This window comes from Ranitomeya variabilis, chromosome 2 (assembly GCF_051348905.1).
Source record: "Ranitomeya variabilis isolate aRanVar5 chromosome 2, aRanVar5.hap1, whole genome shotgun sequence".
In the NCBI taxonomy this organism is placed as follows: Eukaryota; Metazoa; Chordata; class Amphibia; order Anura; family Dendrobatidae; genus Ranitomeya; species Ranitomeya variabilis.
In genome coordinates, this window is record NC_135233.1 from 719,088,527 (window position 1) to 719,111,986 (window position 23,460).

A 23,460-nucleotide genomic window follows, 5' to 3' on the forward strand; every position below is an offset into this window, starting at 1 on the left:
CCTTGTTTTTTATTTTTTTTATTGTGTTCATTAAAGGGCTTAACTAGTGGGCCAGTTTTATGTGCCAGGTCGTTGCGGATGCAGCGATACCAAATATGTGTACTTTTATTGTTTGTTTTTTTTTCATTCAAATATTTATTTAGAGATACAAAATCTTTAGATTTTTGTATTATCATTATTATTATTTTTTTAAATATATTTTTACAATTATTTAAACACTTTTTAAATCTTTTTTCTAACTTTTTTACTTTGTCCCACTATGGGACAATCATTTTTTGCATGCTGATGGCTTCTACAGCATGGAGATGACGCAATATCTCCATGCTGCAGAAATTGTCAGCTCTCACTGACAGGCAAACTTGCTCATCATGCGCTGGGCATGATGAGCAAGTTTGCTAGGTCTGGTGACCCGGTTGTCATCGTGACAAGATCTGGTCACCATGGCAACCATCGGGACCCCGCGTCACGCTGCAGTGTGTCCGATCCAAAGGCAGAGGGGCTGTCACCCCTCTGCAAGCTCCCAGAATATTGTGATTGTGTTCGATTGCAGCATTTCGGGGGCCTTAGTGGTGGGTGTCAGCTGTCAGAATCAGCTGACACCCAGCGTCAATCACCCGCGCACCCCTGTGTGCCATCATTGCCATGATGTAATATTCCGTCCATAGTCAAATAGGAGCAGGGCACATGAATATTACATCCAATGTCAGAAAGGGGTTGAATGAAAAATCCAGCAAAGACCCAAAACTGAGCAGCTGGAATCCTATATCAGACAAGAATGGGACAACTTTCCTCTCCAAAAACTCCAGTAATCGGTCTCCTCATTTCCAGATGTTTACTGACTGTTGGAAAAAGAGGGTATGCTAACCAATCGTAGACATGGCCCAGTCCCAACTTTTTTTTCTTCCCAATTTCTATATTAGTTTTTTTTTATGAAATGGAAAAATGTCTAATGTTCACCTTGTGATCTGTGTTCTATGTTTTGTCGTGAATAAAATTTGGCTATTAGAGATTTACAAATCATTTCATTTTAGTTTTTAGTTCTTTTTAAAATTTTAAACAATGGTCTAATATTTTTATTATTGGGATTGTACATAAAGAGAGAAAGAAAAATAAAAGCAGCACTTTTTTTGTATGCAAACTTCTTGCATACAAAAATTCCAAGCACTTTGATTTATTTTAATCTACCCATACAATTTTCAGATCAGAATGACAGTGCCTTTCTCAAGTCTTAAAAAATGCTTTGCCATTTTGAGCTGAAACAATTCATGGGTTGATTAAAATCCATTTTTTCATCAATGGTTTTTAGGGTGCTGAGCTTATTTTTTGGAGTTTTTTTTAGACAGAAAACTAAATAAGATAGCAAGATGTTGAAGTGGATGGATAAAATACTCCACCTTTTTGTTCTGCTGCCTGTTTTAAAAACTTTTTTTTATATTATTGGAGGAAGTTGCGTGAGGGTCATTACATGTGTACCCTTCAACGCAGTGCTATCTTCTTTAGCTACCTATCTGATTTATAGGGCTTGTGTACTACCTGAACAACCCCCTTTTAAATGCAGTAGTTCCCCTTGTAAAATAAAAACATATACTCACATCTGACACTGATGCCATTCCAAGTAAAAGTAAATGAACACGGCACTCTGTGGAAGTATGAGTTTTGGTGCTCGAGTAGGGTATCCAACCCTCAATAGCACATATCCAAGAATAACCCGGCACTCAAAAATTTGTGAAAAGCAGAAAATACAATTTATTTTTATCTAGAACCAGTTTGTTTGTTGAACGTTTTCGGACAGCACATGGTGAAGTTTCAGCGCGCTTCCTCTCGGCGACATAGAACGCCAACAGCGCTGGAGCTTCACCATGTGCTGACCACCGGATCCCCTTAGCGCCTTAGTGCACTACCCACCCCAGGTCTATACACTGCATTTAGTGTTGGTGATAGCTAATATATTATCAGAGGGACTTCCCTACTGGCCATACGTATTATCCTATTATTCCAGATAAATTGAACTGTTCTGAAGAAGGTCCACCTGGGACCGAAAACGTTCAACAAACTGGTTCTATGTCTGGATAAAAATAAACTGTATTTTCTGCTTTTCACAAATTTTTGAGTGCCGGGTTATTCTTGGATATTTACTGATGCCATTCCAGCAATGTCAGTGCTGGGTCTCCTATGACTTTTTTATGCCACGTGAGCCCTGCAGCCAAGTAGAAGTTAGAGTGCTACAGCTCATTAGCGGTTGCTGGGCTCACGTGGTATAACAAAGTTACTCAAGCCCTGTGAGACAGCAACATTGCTGGAATGGGGCCAGTGTGGGAGATGAGAATGTTATTTTTATTTTACAAGGGAGGTCTACTTAATTCAAAAAGGGGTTGTCCAAGTAGTGGACAACACCCTCGAATAGCATTTTGTATAAACATTAGTGATCTAATAGATTGGTAATTTTATAGAAAGAAAATTGAAAAAAATAATGTTGTCTCAAAGGTTACACATCCAATGACCCTGACTCAGCAGTGATCAGAAAATGTGACAATAACTAGTTAGATGAAGGCGACGAGCAGATAATATAGTGAAGTGAGTGGTAAGGTGAGTATAAGGATTCTTTTTTTTTACTTTTTGATAGTCCTTTACGATTCTGAAAAATGGTAGCAAGCGGCTGTCATTTTGTTGGACCTGTGTAGAAACAAAATTACAAAAAGCTGCATTTCAGAAAATGTTTATTTTTGTAAAACTGAAGTAGGATTCAATTCCAATTGAAAATATTCACTGATCTCCAATTTTAGATTGTAAAGAAATAGTTCTTTAAATTTTTGACAATTACTGATATTTCGTAAACCAGGAGGTAATAAAATAACTGAATTAATTTATCCCTTATGTCACTTAATATAAATTATATAATCTGGCAAAGGTAACAGTGTTATCAGTAACCCTAGTTCTACTACGCTTAGCTTTGTATAACATAGTTACATAATTACATGGGTCATCAAGTTCAACCTTTCTCCACCAAATATAAAAGTTAGATAGCCATTTCATGTTGGGCTTATTTAGGAACTCTAGTGCTAAGGCCGGAAATTTCATTACAGGGTCATCAGATGCTTGAAAGTCTTTTTCTTGGTAGGGTTGTGTTTCTGGTGGAAGGTGTATCTGTTGTCATAAGCATCTCATGAAATGAAAAGCTATTACTGATACAACTCACGGATGATTTACTTGGTCTTGTTGGACTGTCTTGCATAGAGGCGTGCCTCTCGGGTAATGGGGCTGAACTGGATGAAACCTGACTTACTGTAAGAGTGCTGGCACTTTTGGATGAATATTTGTAAATCATTTTGAGGAAAGCAGACTTTGTATTGGTGTCTTGTTTATATAAAATAATATAGCACTTTGGTAAAAATGTACATGACAAGATGCCATAATTTGATAAAAGTATTACTATCATTTCAACAGCTGGTAGATATATGCCAAATGTAGTGGCGTAAATGGGAATAAATGTTATCCATGAAATGAAGTAAATCAACATAGCAAATGTTATAAATTTAGCTTCATTGTAGTTTTCCGGTAGTTTTCTGCCTCTAAACGCAAAAATAAAACCTGCAAATGCTAAGAGAGCAATGTATCCAAGCATTATACCAAATGCTACTGTAGAGCCTTCATTACACTCTAATATGATTGTTTTTGGAAGAGAGAAATTCTCTTTAACATAGGGAGACCAAAATACCAACCAAGTAGTGCAAATAATCACCTGAATCCCACTACAGGCAAAAACTAGAGTAAATGGTCTGTGAAGGAACTTTAAAATGCCCTGAAATCTTGGCTCAAATGTAAAAGCCAGCAGTATTTTAATTGATTTCAGTAAAATACATGCCACCACTATTGTAAAACTAATCCCAAACATTGTTTGTCTCACTTTGCACTTATATTCAGCGGGTTTACCAATAAAGAAGACGGCACTCACAAAACTGAAAAGAATAGAAATGAGGATGACATAGCATAGAATGCCTCCAGCTGCCTTGACGACTGGTGTATCAAAGTTCTTGGCAAACAGGATGGCTATGGCAAAAATAGTGAAAATTCCAAAAAAAGAAATGATTAGGAGGATAATTGCCAAACCATCATCCCAGCGAAAAAATTCAATTTTCTTCAAGAAACATACCGAACTGTTGACTGGAGACCAGTGAGTCTTGTTATTACACTGGACACAATAGCCCATATCTAGAAAAAGTACAAAACAAAGCACAAATATCACAAAATGTTTAACAAAAAGTATAATTCCAATATATATGCTTGCCTAAATATAACAAAAGGGTGGTACCATCCAAGACATCTACTTTAATTTAGAGTCTTGAAGGTAATGGGTTGGGACCTGTCACCAGGTTAAAAGTGGCACATTTTTTTCTCATTTTGTTTTTGCTGTTCCCCTGAGTATTTCATTTCTTTTTTAAGTCCGCCATAGGGTTCCAGAGATATGGGCCTTTTCATTTGGTGCACATTTTTATGGACTTTACAAAGGGTGGGTCTCTCAGGCTAGTAATTCAAGGCAGTATAAAGAAACAACCCCAGAAGATCCTGTGAGCCACACCGCCTTTGTAAAAATAAGAAAAAGTAGCAATAAATAAATACTCCCATGTATCTGGAATTGCCTGGCGGATCTTAATAAAACGGAAAATGGAATGCACAGTAGAGCTGTGGGAATAGAACGAAAGAAAAAGCTGACCACTTTTGACCTGGTCCTCTGTGAGTACTGAATATAATGCAGAATAGCTAACTGAAGAGCTACAGAAAATGCAGAAGAGAAAAGTAATGATCTGTGATATTTGGTTCTGATCTGGCTAAGTTGTAGTTTTAACAAATAAGGTGCCCATGTGCAAGAAATGTGTCTGGGCCCTCATTCTTTTATACCAACAAAGCTACAGATATATACAGGTGCTTCTCACTAAATTAGAATATAATCAAAAAGTTAATTTATTTCAGTTCTTCAATACAAAAAGTGAAACTCATATTATGTAGAGTCATTACAAAGAGTGATCTATTTAAAGTGTTTATTTCTGTTACTGTTGATGATTATGGCTTACAGCCAATGAAAGCCTGGTAGATTGCTGCGCTGACTTTGGTCTTGATAAAACACAGTGGATTTAGACCAGCAGATGACATGGCTCCCCAAACCATCACTGATAGTGGAAACTTCACACTAAACCTCCAGCAGCTTGGACTGTGTGCCTCTCCACTCTTCCTCCAGACTCTGGAACCTAGATTTCCAAATGAAATACAAAATTTACTTTAATCTGCAAACAACTTCTTGGACCACTGAGGAACAGTCCAGTTCTTTTTCTCATTGGCCCAGGTAAGATGCTTCTGGCATTGTCTATTGTTCATGAGTGGCTTGACACAAGGAATGCGACACTTGTAGCCCATGTCCTGGATACGTCTGTGTGTGGGTGGCTCTTGAAGCAATGACTCCAGCAGATTCACTCATTGTGAATCTCCCTCAAATTTTTGAATGGCCTTTTCTTAACAATCCTTTCAAGGGTGGGGTTATCCCAGTTGCTTGTGCTCCTTTTTCTACCACACTTTTTCCTTCTACTCAACTTTCCCTTAATATGCTATTATACAGCACTCTGTGAACAGCCAGCTTCTTAAGCAATTAACTTTTGTGGCTTACACTCCTTGTGGAGTGTGTCAGTGACTGCCTTCTGGACATCTGTCAAGTCAGCATTCTTCCCCATGATTGTGGAGCCTACTGAAACAGACTAAGGGACCTTTTTAAATGCTTAGGAAGCCTTTGCAGGTGTTTTTTTTTGTTAATTATTCTAATTTATTGAGATATTAACTTTTGAGTTTTCATTGGCTGTAAGCCATAATCATCAACATTAACAAAAATAATCATTTGAAAAAGATCACTCTGTTTGTAATTACTCTATATAATATACGAGTTTAACTTTTTGTATTGAAGAACTGAAATAAATTAACTTTTTGATGATATTCTAATTTAGTGATAAGCACTTGTATATACAGTTAGGTCCATATATATTTGGACAGAGACAACCTTTTTCTAATTTTGGTTATAGACATTACCACAATGAATTTTAAACAAAACAATTCAGATGCAGTTGAAGTTCAGACTTTCAGCTTTCATTTGAGGGTATCCACATTAAAATTGGATGAAGGGTTTAGGAGCTTCCGCTCCTTAACATGTGCCACCCTGTTTTTAAAGGGACCAAAAGTAATTGGACAACTGACTCCAAGGCTATTTCATGGACAGTTGTGGGCAATCCCTTCATTATGTCATTCTGAATTAAGCAGATAAAAGGCCTGGAGTTGATTTGAGGTGTGGTGCTTGCATTTGGAAGGTTTTGCTGTGAAGTAAACATGCGGTCAAAGGAGCTCTCCATGCAGGTGAAACAAGCCATCCTTAAGCTGCGAAAACAGAAAAAAACCCATCTGAAAAATTGCTACAATATTAGGAGTGGCAAGATCTACAGTTTGGTACATCCTGAGAAAGAAAGAAAGCACTGGTGAACTCATCAATGCAAAAAGACCTGGGTGCCCACGGAAGACAACAGCGGTGGATGATCGCAGAATAATCTCCATGGTGAAGAGAAACCTCTTCACAACAGCCAACCAAGTGAACAGCACTCTCTAGGAGGTAGGCGTATCAATATCCAAATCTACCATAAAGAGAAGACTGCATGAAAGTAAATACAGAGGGTTCACTGCACGGTGCAAGCCACTCATAAGCATCAAGAATAAAACGGCTAGACTGGACTTTGCTAAAAAACATCTAAAAAAGCCAGCACAGTTCTGGAAGAACATTCTTTGGACAGATGAAACCAAGATCAACCTCTACCAGAATGATGGAAAGAGAAAAGTATGGCGAAGGCGTGGTACAGCTCATGATCCAAAGCATACCACATCATCTGTAAAACACGGCGGAGGCAGTGTGATGGCTTGGGCATGCATGGCTGCCAGTGGCACTGGGTCACTAGTGTTTATTGATGATGTGACACAGGACAGAAGCAGCCGAATGAATTCTGAGATATTCAGAGCCATACTGTGTGCTCAGATCCAGCCAAATGCAGCCAAACTGGTTGGTTGTCGTTTCATACTACAGATGGACAATGACCCAAAACATAAAGCCAAAGCAACTCAGGAGTTTATTAAAGCAAAGAAGTGGAATATTCTTGAATGGCCAAGTCAGTCACCTGATCTGAACCCAATTGAGCATGCATTTCACTTGTTATAGACTAAACTTCAGACAGAAAGGCCCATAAACAAACAGCAACTGAAAACCACTGCAGTGAAGGCCTGGCAGAGCATCAAAAAGGAGGAAACACAGCGTCTGGTGATGTCCATGAGTTCAAGACTTAAGGCAGTCATTGCCAACAAAGGATTTTCAACCAAGTACTAGAAATGAACATTTTATTTACAATTATTTAATCTGTCCAATTACTTTTGGTCCCTTTAAAAACAGGGTGGTACATATTAAGGAGCTGAAACTCCTAAACCCTTCATCCAATTTTAATGTGGATACCCTCAAATGAAAGCTGAAAGTCTGAACTTCAACTGCATCTGAATCATTTTGTTTAAAATTTATTGTGGTAATGTCTAGAACCAAAATTAGAATAATGTTGTCTCTGTCCAAATATATATGGACCTAACTGTATATATAGCTACATACACACACATACACTATATACAGTCATATGAAAAAGTTTGGGCACCCCTATTAATCTTAAGCTTAATGTTTTATAAAAATGTTTTTTTTTTTGCAACAGCTATTTCAGTTTCATATATCTAATAACTGTTGGACACAGTAATGTTTCTGCCTTGAAATGAGGTTTATTGTGCTAACAGAAAATGTGCAATCTGCATTCAAACAAAGTTTGACAGGTGCATAAGTATGGGCACCCTTATCATTTTCTTGTTTTAAATACTCCTACCTACTTTTTACTGACTTACTAAAGCACTTTTTTTGGTTTTGTAACCTCATTGAGCTTTGAACTTCATAGCTAGGTGTATGCAATCATGAGAAAAGCTACTTAAAGTGGCCACTGGCAAGTTGTTCTCCTGTTTGAATCTCCTCTGAAGAGTGGCATCATGGGCTCCTCAAAACAACTGTCAAATGATCTGAAAACAAAGATTATTCAACATAGTTGTTCAGGGGAAGGATACAAAAGCTGTCTCAGAGGTTTAACCTGTCAATTTCCACTGTGAGGAACATAGTAAGGAAATGGAAGAACACAGGTACAGTTCTTGTTAAGGCCAGAAGTGGCAGGCCAAGAAAAACATCAGAAAGGCAGAGAAGAAGAATGGTGAGATCAGTCAAGGACAATCCTCAGGCCACCTCCAGAGATCTGCAGCATCAACTTGCTGCAGATGGTGTCACTTTGCATCGGTCAACTATACAACGCACTTTGCACAAGGAGAAGCTGTATGGGAGAGTGATGCGAAAGAAGCCGTTTCTGCAAGCACGCCACAAACAGAGTCGGCTGAGGTATGCAAAAGCACATTTGGAGAAGCCAATTTCTTTTTGGAAGAAGGTCCTGTGGACTCATGAAACCAAGATTGATTTGTTTGGTAATATAAAAAGGCATTATGCATGGTGGCAAAAAAACAGTGCGTTGTATAGTTGACTGATGAACAGTGACACCATCTGCAGCAAGTTGATGCTGCAGCTCTCTGGAGATGGTCTGAGGATTGTCCTTGACTGATCTCACCATGCTTCTTCTCTGCCGTTCTGATGTTTTTCTTGGCCTGCCACTTCTGGCCTTAACATGAACTGTACCTGTGTTCTTCCATTTCCTTACTATGTTCCTCACAGTGGAAATTGACAGGTTAAATCTCTGAGACAGCTTTTTGTAACCTTCCCCTGAACAACTATGTTGAATAATCTTTGTTTTCAGATCATTTGACAGTTGTGTTGAGGAGCCCATGATGCCACTCTTCAGAGGAGATTCAAACAGGAGAACAACTTGCAAGTGGCCACTTTAAGTAGCTTTTCTCATGATTGCATACACCTGGCTATGAAGTTCAAAGCTCAATGAGGTTACAAAACCAAAAAAAGTGCTTTAGTAAGTCAGTAAAAAGTAGGTAGGAGTATTTAAAACAAGAAAATGATAAGGGTGCCCATACTTATGCACCTGTCAAATTTTGTTTGAATGCAGATTGCACATTTTCTGTTAGTACAATAAACCTCATTTCAAGGCAGAAACATTACTGTGTCCAACAGTTATTAGATATATGAAACTGAAATAGCTGTTGCAAAAAAACAATTTTTATAAAACATTAAGCTTAAGATTAATAGGGGTGCCCAAACTTTTTCATATGACTGTATATACACTCACCGGCCACTTTATTAGGTACACCTGTCCAACTTCTTGTTAACACTTAATTTCTAATCAGCCAATCACATGGCGGCAACTCAGTGCATTTAGGCATGTAGACATGGTCAAGACAATCTCCTGCAGTTCAAACCGAGCATCAGTATGGGGAAGAAAGGTGATTTGAGTGCCTTTGAACGTGGCATGGTTGTTGGTGCCAGAAGGGCTGGTCTGAGTATTTCAGAAACTGCTGATCTACTGGGATTTTCACGCACAACCATCTCTAGGGTTTACAGAGAATGGTCCGAAAAAGAAAAAAAATCCAGTGAGCGGCAGTTCTGTGGGCGGAAATGCCTTGTTGATGCCAGAGGTCAGAGGAGAATGGGCAGACTGGTTTGAGCTGATAGAAAGGCAACAGTGACTCAAATCGCCACCCGTTACAACCAAGGTAGGCCTAAGAGCATCTCTGAATGCACAGTGCGTCGAACTTTGAGGCAGATGGGCTACAGCAGCAGAAGACCACACCGGGTACCACTCCTTTCAGCTAAGAACAGGAAACTGAGGCTACAATTTGTACAAGCTCATCGAAATTGGACAGTAGAAGATTGGAAAAACGTTGCTTGGTCTGATGAGTCTCGATTTCTGCTGCGACATTCGGATGGTAGGGTCAGAATTTGGCGTAAACAACATGAAAGCATGGATCCATCCTGCCTTGTATGGAGCATCTTTGGGATGTGCAGGCGACAAATCTGCGGCAACTGTGTGATGCCATCATGTCAATATGGACCAAAATCTCTGAGGAATGCTTCCAGCACCTTGTTGAATCTATGCCACGAAGAATTGAGGCAGTTCTGAAGGCAAAAGGGGTCCAACCCGTTACTAGCATGGTGTACCTAATAAAGTGGCCGGTGAGTGTATATGTGTGTGTGTGTATATACTGTATATATATATATATGTATATATATATATATAGTGTATATATACAGTGGGGCAAAAAAGTATTTAGTCAGTCAGCAATAGTGCAAGTTCCACCACTTAAAAAAATGAGAGGCGTCTGTAATTTACATCATAGGTAGACCTCAACTATGGGAGACAAACTGAGAAAAAAAAATCCAGAAAATCACATTGTCTGTTTTTTTTAACATTTAATTTGCATATTATGGTGGGATTTTAAAAATAACATTATCACTCCAAGTCATACAGTACAGATACAGAATAATATTCACATCCAGGTGCTTACCACTGACTTCTCATCTGATTAGAGTAATTTTCTGCTGTTTCTTCTCCGTCTGGCCAGACCATCATGCTGACATCTCCCAGCCACAACGTCCAGACATAGTCTTGTTACAATGATAACCGCAACACTTAAAATAACAATGGCACTCTGCCCCTGACTACAGCTATGTACTCCACCATTAACATGCTACTAGCCACGCACCAAGTAAAAAATAAAATGATAAGCAGCACTAGGCCCCCCATTAAATATAATCTTCACCACCCAATAAATATAAATTATTCAGTCTCTGATCTGTGGCTCTCCCCAATTAACTTTAAGGCTATGTGCACACGCTATATTTTTGTTGCAGAAAATATGCAAGGTTTTACAGTACAAGCAAAGTGACTGAGATTCCTGAAGTCTCTGCACATGTTACTTATTTTTCCTTGCAGATTTGCAGCAGATTAAAATATGCATAATGTCTATTCTTGCAGCGTATTTCACCAATACTAATGAGAGGGGAAAATGCGCAATAAAAGCATGGAAAAAAGGTATTTTACACTGCATTTTTCATGCCATTAGGACATGCTGCAAAATTTTCACCTGCAAATCCTGAATGTGTGCACTTAGCAGTAGTCCCTGTCCTGTGTCCCCCCACCACTCATTATGTCCTTCACAGCATCATGGATTAATTTGGGGTTGGGAGAAGACATTATCAAGAACTTAACATCCTCCGTCTAATCCTAATTCATTATAAGTCCCTGACAGCGTCTTCTCACAACCTTTCAATTCATTACAAAGGGTCCTATGCACCTTACCCCCTCCTTTTCCACTCACCAATAAAATTTAAGTCCCTGATAGTTTCATAATGAATTGTAGGATGGAGGAGGATGCAATCAGGGAGTTAGCACCCTCCTTCACCACACCATTATAAGTCCCCCTTACTCCCATCCCAATACCCACCCACTCATTGTCCTCTACCTCACATCCCTCACTGTCATCTTCCACACCCCACTTATTGCCCTCTCCCCCACTGCCCTCATTGTCCTCTCCCTCACTGCCTTTGTCCTTTTCTCCACTACCATCATTGTCCTTTCCCCCACATCCCTTATTGTAATCTCTCCATCATTTTCCTCTCCTCCACATCTCATCATTGTCCTCTGCCCCTTGTCCTATCATTTTCCTCTCCCCCACATCAATTATTTTTATCTCCCCAAACCCCTCATTGTCTTCTCCCCAGTCCCATAATTGTCATTTCCCCCACTACCATCATTGTCCTCTCCCACACATCCCTTATTGCAATCTCCTCCATCCCCTCATTTTCCTCTACTCCACATCCCATAATTGTCCTCTGCCCCAGTCCCATCATTTTCCTCTCCCCCACATCAATTATTTTTATCTCCTTCTCATTATCTTCTCCACATCCCATCATTGTCCTGTCACCACTATCATCATTGTCCTTTCCCCACTCCCATCATTATCCTCTCCCCACTCCCCCTCATTGTCCTCTTCCCCACTCCCATCATTGTCCTTTCCCTCACTACTATTGTCCTCTCCCCACATCCCTTATTGTAATCTCCCCCACCCTCTCATTTTCTTTTCCTCCACATCCCATCATTGTCCTTTCCCATCATTGTCCTCACTCCGACTCCCATCATTGTCTTCTGTCCCAGTCCCATAATTTTCCTCTCCCCCACATCAATTATTGTTATCTCCTCCTCATTATCTTCTCTTCCACCCCCATCATTGTCCTCTCTCCAGTATATTGAGAAAAAACACACACTCACCTCTGTCCATTGCCCTCCAGAATAGCTTCTTTCTTCATCGCTGACAACTTCATAAATTACACTGAGAAAGCACTGAGCTGAAAGCTGAGGATATGTTCCACTGCCAATTTCTCTTGTAGGCAGCAGAGCTATAGGATTGCTCCCTGCCCAGCACGCCGCACATGATGAGGTCAATCTGGCCAAAGGCCCCATTGAGCCTCAGGGTGTGAGCAACAGGCCAGATTGCTCTCATTATTACTGCCTTGAAAGGGCTGCACTGGCTTTATGCTGGCCCCTGAATTGTAGACTATCCTATCTAATGTAATGTGTCTTAAATACACTATTATTGATAATCGTGTGTCATCATGTTTGCAATATGTTTTCTTTAAAGTGTCTCTGTGCTTTTATAAAGTAAATTAAACACCATATACAGTAAATGTGTTTATGACAATACAGCACACTCTATTACTGCATTATTGTGAATATTTTGTGAATATCGGTAGTTAATTATCATTTGCAGATGGTTTATATTGAATAATTCATATCTTACTTTATCAATTGCTAATTTGTATTTTTCAATAGTACCTGACATGCTGGTATAATGATTTTCAGGGCATGTAACACATTCATAACAACATGTATGCTGACTCGCTGATGTTTTTTTCATTTCTCCGGGCTTACATTCATCTGAACATCGAGATCGTACCTTCTGTAAGAAAAGAAAAAGTTGATAATAATTAATTTATGTTTAAAAATATATATTGATAATCTTCATGATAGCAAATAATTCAAGGTCAAGGTCATGTTCACACATAGACTCATGCTACAAGGACAACTTTCAATCTCTTCTTCCAGAGGCAGACAGGTGTTCTAAAATGTTGCAGCACCAGAGGGCCTTTGTTGCGGAATTATTACAAAAATTGAAAACGCTGGTGGTAGAGGTCACAATTTGTTGGATAACCAAGGAGTACAGGCAAGAGAGACACAACGCCAATCCAGCAGAGGAAGTGGAACACTGGCAAAGTTATGGGAGAGTTTTCTCAGACCCTCCCATCACCCTGGCCCAGAGGCGCTGTGTACTCTCACAAGGAGTGCAAGGTTGGGAAGATGCTGAGGGAGTACCTTGCTGACCGCACCAACATTATCCATGATTCCTCTTAATTATTGGTTATCCAAGCTGGAAACGTGGCATGAACTGGCTCTCTATAACTTGGAGGTCCTGGCCTGCCCTGCTTCTAGAGCTTTGTCAAAGCGGGTTTTTAGTGTCGCTGATGGAATTATAACTGATAAGCAAATCCGCCTGTCAACGGAAAATGCTGGCAGGCATTCTCTTATAAAAATGAACAAGGGCTGGATTGGGCCAGACTTCTGTACACCACCGAATGATAACACCGAAACATAACATCCAATACAGTTTCTTTTTTTGGGAGGTGTATTCCCATTCTCCTCTTTACACCCACATATGGGTATACACTTCCTGATTTTGGCTATTTGGTGTTATCCTCCTCCTTCTGCTCACCCTCATCTTCCACCAACACTAGATCACTAGATCACCGTGGTGACCGTGGTCCATGATGCAAAAGTCAACTTATCGTGTAAAAGGGTGTTTTTGATGCCCTTTAAAAAAATGTTTACACAGTATGTTGATGTGTACCCCCAGGGCAAAATGTATGTCAGCCCATACACTTAGTGTATGGGCATTACGAGTATAGGAGACCCGCTTCTTTAAATTGGGAAAAGATTTATAGGAGGGCATCCTCCATGTCTGTTCTGACACCACTAGATCACCAGGGTGAACGTGTTCCGTGATGCAACAGCCAAGTCATTTTTTTCAAGGGTGTTTATGATGCCCTTTCCAAAAATGTTTACACAGTATGTTGAGGTGCACACCCTCAGGGGAAATATTTGGCAGCCCAAACACTTAGTGTATGGGAATTACAAGTATAGGAGACCCACTCCTTTAAACTGGGAAAATAATATCGGAGGCCATTCTCCACTTTTCGTCCTTTGGGGATTGGAGTGGGTGCAAATTTTTGGCAGGCCTTATACTCACTTTATGGGCAAACTTTAGGTGACTTTAAAAAATCATAATAATGGGAACTTTGGTTTCATGTGGCCATGCAGTATGTGGGTTCAAAGGATTATTGGGGTGCGTGTAACTTTGGTGCAGGGCAGGCTTTGCATTCAATGCATAAGCAAACAGTAGGGGAATAATGTGAACTTGGTTTCCCTGTGGCCATCCAGTACGTGGATTCAAAGGCTTATTGGGGTGCATGTAACTTTTGTGCAGGGCAGGCCGTGCATTCAATGCATAAGCAAACAGTATGGGTCTACCAAATGAATAATGTGAACTTGGTTATCCTGTGGCCATCCAGTAGGTGGGTTCAAATGCTTATTGGGGTGCATGTAACTTTGGTGCATGGCAGGCATTGCATTCAATGCATAAGCAAACAGTATGGGAGTACCAAATGAATACTGAGAACTTTGGTTGCATGTGGTCATTAGGGTTGAGCGACTTTTACTTTTTCAGGATCGAGTCGGGTTTCGCGAAACCCGACTTTGTCAAAAGTCGGGTCGGGTGAAATCGGCCGATTATTGCGAAAAGTTGGGGATCCGACCGAAACCCGAAACCCAATGCAAGTCAATGGAGAATCAAAGTCGGCAGTGAGTGGAGGACAGGAAAACACCAACAGAGCCCATTTTAATGCCAAAAACATCAATTCTTGTTACTTAAGCTTGTCAATCTTAATTTACCTTATAATAATAGTTAGCCATTGAAAATTTGGGGGTCATTTGGCAACAGTTGTGGGGGGAGTAGGGCTGGTTCAAGTTTTTCGTGGGCCCAGGAAACGCGGACTACGTCACGGCGGTGGAGCAGGGAGAGGTAAGTATTTCAACTTTAACCAAAAAACCGCAGCAAACAAACGATCAAAAAAACCCAAAACAATTGATGTAATATAAATATAGAAAATACTTTATTTAGAAAAAATTGACAAGGTAGGAGACATAGGAAAAACAAGGCTGATGTCATTTAGCACATGTTTGGAAACGCTGAAGTGCACCCCTGCAGAGGGAAATGCAATCACCAGAGAAGTAACAATAATTACAAATAATCAGGATAAGTCCATGCTGTAGATCTCTGAACTGGCTAGACTCAGGCTACTATACTAATGTAGAACCCATTGGTAGACAATATAATAAATGATTTACCTGAGAAGCACAGGACGCAGCCCCTCCACAGCGTGCACTTTGCAAGTGCTGTGATCCTGAGCAAGCAGGGGGGGCACACTCGTTCGCATTGCCACTGGCACAGGGCCCCTCAAAATACGGTGTAGTGATTGACGGCGGGGGCGCCTCCCACCGGCAGAGACACTATTGCGTACTATGAGGGGCCCTGTGCCAGTGACGTCGCCAACGAGTATGCCCCCCCACCTGTTGAAGGAACCTGCACTTTCATCTGCACCTTCCTCTTTGTCCCCGTGTAAGGTGGTATAGTATGCGGGAAGGGGAACCAGACTTTCTGCAGGGTCAGATACTGGCTATGTAGAGTGCAAGGGGAATGTAGTGGTCTGGGTCAATGTACCGGCAGACTCATCTAGCAGTGGCTGGGCAATGGGCAGGATGAGGAGGAAACACAGATATAGGCCCAAAGAATAAAGTAGGCTAAATGCAGTTCAAAATTGGTAACAGGAGTAAACAGGCAGCACTGCTTTGTTCAGTGGAGGAGAACAGCAAGGAGCGGCAGACACCGTTAGTAGGCCCAACCAAACTAGTAGGCCAAATGCACTTTAATATGTGATATCGGCTGCAAATTGAGGCTCTGCTTTGTGCAGTGAAGGACAGCTGTATTGAGTGGCTCAGACAGACACAGGTAGTAGGCCTAAATTAAAAAAGTTGGCTCAATGCAGTTTAAAATTGGTTACTGGGGTACACATGCGGCAGAGTGTTGTTAAGCGGAGGACGATTGTCAGGACTGGAGTGGCCCAGACAGACAGGGGTAACAGGGGTACACAGGCAGCACTGGTTTGGTCAGCGGAGGACGATTGCTAGGAATGGCGCAGACAGACTTACTAGGCCTAAAATAAAAAAGTAGGCTCAATGCAGTTCAAAATGGTTAACGGGTACACAGGCAGCATTGTTTTGGTCAGCGGAGGACGATTAGTAGAAGTGGCGCAGACAGACTTACTAGGCCTAAAATAAAAAAGTTGGCTCAATGCAGTTCAAAATGGGTAACGGGTACACAGGCAGCATTGTTTTGGTCAGCGGAGGACGATTAGTAGGAGTGGCGCAGACAGACTTACTAGGCCTAAAATAAAAAAATTGGCTCAATGCAGTTTAAAATGGGTAACAGGGGTACACAGGCAGCACTGGTTTGGTCAGCGGAGGACGATTGCTAGGAGTGGCGCAGACACTTACTAGGCCTAAAATAAAAAAGTTGGCTCAATGCAGTTCAAAATGGGTAACGGGTACACAGGCAGCATTGTTTTGGTCAGCGGAGGATGATTAGTAGGAGTGGCGCAGACAGACTTACTAGGCCTAAAATAAAAAAGTTGGCTCAATGCAGTTTAAAATGGGTAACGGGTACACAGGCAGCACTGGTTTGGTCAGCGGAGGACGATTGCTAGGAGTGGCGCAGACAGACTTAGTAGGCCTAAAATAAAAAAGTTGGCTCAATGCAGTTTAAAATGGGTAACAGGGGTACACAGGCAGCACTGGTTTGGTCAGCGGAGGACGATTGCTAGGAGTGGCGCAGACAGACTTACTAGGCCTAAAATAAAAAAGTAGGCTCAATGCAGTTCAAAATGGTTAACGGGTACACAGGCAGCATTGTTTTGGTCAGCGGAGGACGATTAGTAGGAGTGGCGCAGACAGACTTACTAGGCCTAAAATAAAAAAGTTGGCTCAATGCAGTTCAAAATGGGTAACGGGTACACAGGCAGCACTGGTTTGGTCAGCGGAGGACGATTGCTAGGAGTGGCGCAGACAGACTTACTAGGCCTAAAATAAAAAAGTTGGCTCAATGCAGTTCTAAACTGGTAACAGGAGTAAACTGGCGGCACTGCTTTGTTCAGTGGAGGACAACTGGAATAAGTGGCTGACACAGTACGTTGGCCTAAATAGTAAAGCTGGCTAAATGTCTGCAAAGAAAATGTTCGTAAATAAACAGGTGGCAAAGCAACGTACAGGGGTGGGTTCCTCTGCTGAGTACCAGACAGTGGTAGTTCGCGCACAGTATTCACAGGTCAAAATGGAGGGCATGGTCCCTGTATATATTTACTATCATCTCTCAATTTGTATTGGCAGTGCCATTGAAGGATTTAACAGCACCGACTAAACAGCAGTGGAGCACTGTTTGAGCTGGGGGGAACACTCTCTCGTGGGCTGCGGTACTGGCCCAGGGCCCCTCATATTACGATGGTGTGTCTGACATTGGGTGTGCATCCCCACCGCCAGAGACACTTAATTGTATGATGAGGGACCCTGTGCCAGTGCCGTCGGCCAAAAGTGGGCACACCCGCCTGTCCAGGCAAACGGCACTCGCACGGGTGCTGGCGCCAAGTGTTGACCACGGGCCCGTGGGGGGAGTCAGCCCATTTAGGGAGGTGTTAAAAATGGCCTATGGTGGACATTCAGCAGCAGCAAATGGAGGAATCGGAGCAGTGAGTAAGAGGAGTCCAAAAGCAAGACCTTTTTAAAGGAAAATTATGTGTCATTAGGGGAAGGTGGGGCAAAAGAATGTGAAATCCATGATTGGTTCATTTTAATGAAGGTTAGATCATCAACATTTTGGGTAGCCAGATGTGTCCTTTTTTCGGTCAGTATTGAACCAGCAGCACTGAAGACTCTTTCTGATAGCACACTGGCAGCAGGGCAAGCGAGCTCCTGTAATGCATATTCTGCCAATTCAGGCCAGGTGTCTAGTTTAGATGCCCAGTAATCAAAGGGGAATGACCTGTGAGGGAGAACATCGATAAGTGAGGAAAAGTAGTTTGTAACCATACTGGACAAATGCTGTCTCCTGTCACTTTGAATCGATGCAGCTGCCCCTGTCGTATCAGCGGTCATTGAAAAATCACTCCACAACCTTGTCATAAAACCCCTCTGTCCAACGCCACTTCGGATTTCTGCACCGCTAGCACCTCTGCCATGTTGCCCCCTACGGCTCGTGTGAGACCATCACCGCCGCTGTGTGCTGGGAATGCCAAAACCAAACGGTCTACAAGAGTTGCTTGTTTGGTAGCCAATATTTGCTCTAGGTTCTCATGTGGCATGATATTTTGCAATTTCCCTTTGTAGCGTGGATCCATTAGGCAGGCTAACCAGTATTCGTCATCGGTCATCATTTTGACAATGCGGGGGTCCCTTTTTAGGATACACAAGGCATACTCAGCCATGTGGGCCAATGTTCCAGGTGTCAATTCACTGCTTCTGCTCGGTTGAGGAGCACTTTCTTGCAAATCTACATCACAAGTGTCCCGCAAGAAACCTGTACCAGACCTTGCAACGGCACCAGTTTCTATTGCCCCCTGAGAAGCTCTCTCCTCCCATACATATTCAGCCCCATCATCCTCCTCCTCATCCTCTTCATCCGCCACCTCGTCCTGGACAGTTCCCTGACCAGACCATGGCTGACTGTCATCAAGGCTTCCCTCCTCCTCGGCTGCAGACGCCTGCTCCTTAATATGCGTCAAACTTTGCATCAGCAGACGCATAAGTGGGATGCTCATGCTTATGATGGCGTCGTCAGCACTTACCAGCCGTGTGCATTCCTCAAAACACTGAAGGACTTGACAGAGGTCTTGTAGCTTCGACCACTGCACACCAGACAACTCCATGTCTGCCATCCAACTGCCTGCCCGTGTATGCGTATCCACCCACAAATAAATGACAGCACGCCTCTGTTCACACAGCCTCTGAACCATGTGCAGTGTGGAGTTCCACCTTGTTGCAACATCTATAATTAGGCGTTGCTGTGGAAGATTTAGCGATCGCTGATGGTTCAGCATACGGCTGGAGTGTACGGGCGACCGGCGGATGTGCGAACAAAGTTTTCGCACCTTCAGGAGCAGGGCTGGTAACTCCGGATAATTTTTCAGGAAGAACTGCACCACCAGGTTCAAAGTGTGAGCCAAGCAAGGTATGTGTTTAAGTTGTGAAAGGGCTATGGCAGCCATAAAATTTCTTCCGTTATCACTGACTACCTTGCCTGCCTCAAGATGTACAGTGCCCAGCCATGACTCACTTTCTTGCTGCAAGAACTCGGCCAGTACTTCCTTGGTGTGTCTGTTGTCTCCCAAACACTTCATTTCCAACACAGCCTGCTGACGCTTACCACTAGCTGTTCCATAATGAGACACCTCGTGTGCAACACTGGAAGCTGCGGATGGAGTTGCCAGGCGACTGCACTCTGTGGACGAGCTGTCACTTCTGGAGGAGGAGGAGGAGGGGTGTCGAACGCCTACTGCCAACTGTTTCCTAGACAGTGGGCTAGGCAGAACTGTCCCACTATGGCTGTCCCCTGTGGACCCTGCATCCACCACATTAACCCAGTGTGCCGTGATGGACACGTAACGTCTCTGGCCATGCCTACTGGTCCATGCATCTGTGGTGAGGTGCACCTTTCCACTGACAGACTGCCTCAGTGCATGGACAATGCGGTCTTTGACATGCTGGTGGAGGGCTAGGATGGCTTTTCTCGCAAATAAGTGGAGACTGGGTAGGTCATAGCGTGGTACTGCGTAGGCCATCAGGTCTTTGAAAACTTTGCTTTCGACCAACCGGTAGGGCATGATCTCTAACGAGATTAATCTGGCAATGTGGGCGTTCAAACCCTGTGTACGCGGATGAGAGGATGAGTACTTTCTTTTCCTCACAAGAGTCTCTTCTAGGGTGAGCTGGACAGGAGACCTGCAGATGGTGGAACTAGCGGTGGTGGTGGTGGTGGACATGGCGGATTGAGAGACAGTTGGTGATGTTGGCCTACATACAGTGCTTCCTACCAATAACCTTCTGATTCCCTGCCTGCTTTGGCCTTGCGACAATCCCTCCACATTTGCTGCTGGTGGTGTCCGAACCGGTGGGCTTACAGTGAGGGAAGCAATGTAGTGTTGCTGACTACCTTCATTCTGACCAGGTGCACCAACGGTACAGGACGTTTGGTAATTAGTCCAGGCTTGCAAGTGCATGCTGGTTAAATGTCTACGCATGCATGTTGTATTTAAATTTTGAAGAATCTTCCCTCTGCTAAAGGTCTTTGGGCATTTCTTACAGATCACTTTAGACTGATCATTGGGATCTTGGTCAAAAAAATGCCACACTGCACTCTTCCTACTATGTAATTCCTTTTCAGGCATTGCACGCTGTGCAACTTTCAGCGGTTGGCCATGCTGTCCCAAAACTGTTTTTGTCACACGTTTTGGGCCTGATACGGGCCTGGCTGATGATAGCTGTTGCGATGTAGATTGGTGTTGCTGCGGATAACCCTCCTCCGCTTGTGAGCTAGTGCCAGCAGCACCCTCTTCCCCCAATGGCTGCCAATCTGGGTCAAGAACTGGGTCATCTATCACCTCCTCCTCCACAATGTCATGTGCACCTTCCTCAGTGTCACCGTGTAAGCCGGTGCTATAGCGTTCGGGACAGGGCACCATAGTCTCATCGGGGTCAGATTCTGGCTCAGGAAACTGCGAGGTCAATGTAGTGATCTGAGTCATTGGAACAGCATCATAATCTAGCTGTGGCTGTGCATCAGTGCACTCCATGTCCGATCCTTCTTGTAATGGGCAGTGTACAATTTCCCTTTCTAACCCTGGCACGGTATGGGTAAAGAGCTCCATGGAGTAACCTGTAGTGTCACCTGACGCATCCTTCACTTTTGGTTTGGGAGAAGGACACAAGGAAACGTCTTTTTCCGGACCGGAAGCATCCACTGACGACTGGCTGCTCTTAGATTTTGAACTTTGGGAAGAGGAGGTGAAAGAGCAAGAGGCTGAGTCAGCAAGGAAAGACAAAACTTTTTCCTGCTGCTCCGGCTTTAAAAGCTGTTTTCCTACTCCCAGGTAAGGGAGCCTTCGAGGCCTAGTGTAGCCAGACAATGACGCAGGCTCAACACCTCCAGCCTTAGGTGCTACTGTGCTTTTGCCACTACCACCAGATGCAGCACCACCACCACCATCAGTACTAGCTGGCAACCCCCCCCCCACGGCCTCTTCCACCAGACTTCCTCATTTTTTGGGGGGAGACACTGAACCACAACTGTTGCCCAGTGGTATAACACAACACTATGAACGTGGCAGAAAGTGGCTGCCTGATATATGACACACTAGCAGTACTGCAGAATATAAACTGTGTGAGAATTACTATCTCACTTTTGGGGGGAGAAACTGAACCACAACTCTGGCACAGTGGTATAACACAACACTATGAATGTGGCAGAAAGTGGCTGTAATTATTATAAAAAAAAAAAAAAATTACTGCAATAACACACTCCCTAGACCCTACAATGATCTCAGGACAAGTATGGCAGCAATAAAAAGGACTTCAGAACAAAAAGGTGTGGACAAATAAACAAGACAGGTAACTGTGCAGAAAGGAGCAACAGGATTTTTGCTTTGAAAGAAGCAGTTGGTTTGCACAGCACCGTGCACACAGCTATGCAGCTGCTGTACTAAAATACGACCTCCACTGTCCCTGCACAAAAAGGTGGTGTGGGACAGTGAAAATTGCTCCAGCACAAGCGGTTTGGGGGTTTATATTTCCTCCCTGTGTCCCTGCTTCTGACTAACTGCAGCAAACTCTCCCTATGCTCAGATCGGCAGAAGTAAGATGGCGGTCGGCGTGCACGCCCCTTTATAGCCCCTGTGACGCCACAGACAGCAAGCCAATCACTGCCATGCCCTTGTCTAAGATGGTGGGGACAGAGACCTATGTCATCACACTGCCTACACTCTGCAGCCCTGCGCTTAGTAACCCGATATTTACCCTGGTTACAAGTGAACACATCGCTGGATCGGCGTCACACACGCCGATCCAGCGATGGGCAGCGGGTGATCAGCGACGAAATAAAGTTCTGGACTTCTAGCTCCGACCAGCGATATCACAGCGTTATCCATAGTTACATAGTTACATAGTTATTAAGGTTGAAGGAAGACTTTAAGTCCATCTAGTTCAACCCATAGCCTAACCTAACATGCCCTAACATGTTGATCCAGGGGAAGGCAAAAAACCCCATGTGGTAAGAGTAAGCTCCACCATGGGGAAAAAAATTCCTTCCCGACCCCACATACGGCAATCAGACTAGTTCCCTGGCCCAACGCCTTATCGAGGAATCTAGTATATATAACCTGTAACATTATACTTTTCCAGAAAGGCATCCAGTCCCCTCTTAAATTTAAGTAATGAATCACTCATTACAACATCATACGGCAGAGAGTTCCATAGTCTCACTGCTCTTACAGTAAAGAATCCGCGTCTGTTTTTATGCTTAAACCTTTTTTACTCCAGACGTAGAGGATGCCCCCTTGTCCCTGTCACCGGTCTATGATTAAAAAGATCATCAGAAAGGTCTTTGTACTGCCCCCTCATATATTTATATATTAACATAAGATCACCCCTTAGCCTTCGTTTTTCCAAACTAAATAGCCCCAAGTGTAATAACCTATCTTGGTATTGCAGACCCCCCAGTCCTCTAATAACCTTGGTTGCTCTTCTCTGCACCCGCTCCAGTTCAGCTATGTCTTTCTTGTACACCGGAGACCAGAACTGTGCACAGTATTTTAAGTGTGGTCGCACTAGTGACTTGTATAGAGGTAAAATTATGTTCTCCTCATGAGCATCTATGCCTCTTTTAATGCATCCCATTATTTTATTTGCCTTTGTAGCAGCTGCCTGACACTGGCCACTGAATATGAGTTTGTCATCCACCCATACACCTAGGTCCTTTTCATTGACAGTTTTACCCAGAGTTTTAGATTAAGCACATAGTTATACATCTTATTACTTCTACCCAATTGCATGACCTTACATTTATCCCCATTAAAGCTCATTTGCCATTTATCAGCCCAAGCTTCTAGTTTACATAAATCATCCGGCAATATAAAATTGTCCTCCTCTGTATTGATTACCCTGCAGAGTTTAGTGTCATCTGCAAATATTGAAATTCTACTCT

General features: G+C 42.8%; 1 protein-coding gene across 1 annotated transcript in view; it reads right to left on the bottom strand.

The window, feature by feature from the left end:
- Positions 1 to 2,447: 2,447 nt before the first annotated feature.
- The window catches only part of LOC143807689 (G-protein coupled receptor family C group 6 member A-like), a 66,048-nt gene continuing 45,035 nt past the window's right edge, over positions 2,448 to 23,460 (bottom strand). The window contains exons 5-6 of the mRNA XM_077289519.1: positions 12,882 to 13,005; positions 2,448 to 4,209 (exon numbers count right to left, since the gene is read on the bottom strand). Of these exons, the coding sequence (XP_077145634.1) occupies positions 3,089 to 4,209; positions 12,882 to 13,005 (1,245 nt within the window). The 3' untranslated portion in view covers positions 2,448 to 3,088. The remainder of the gene's footprint in view (positions 4,210 to 12,881; positions 13,006 to 23,460) is intronic.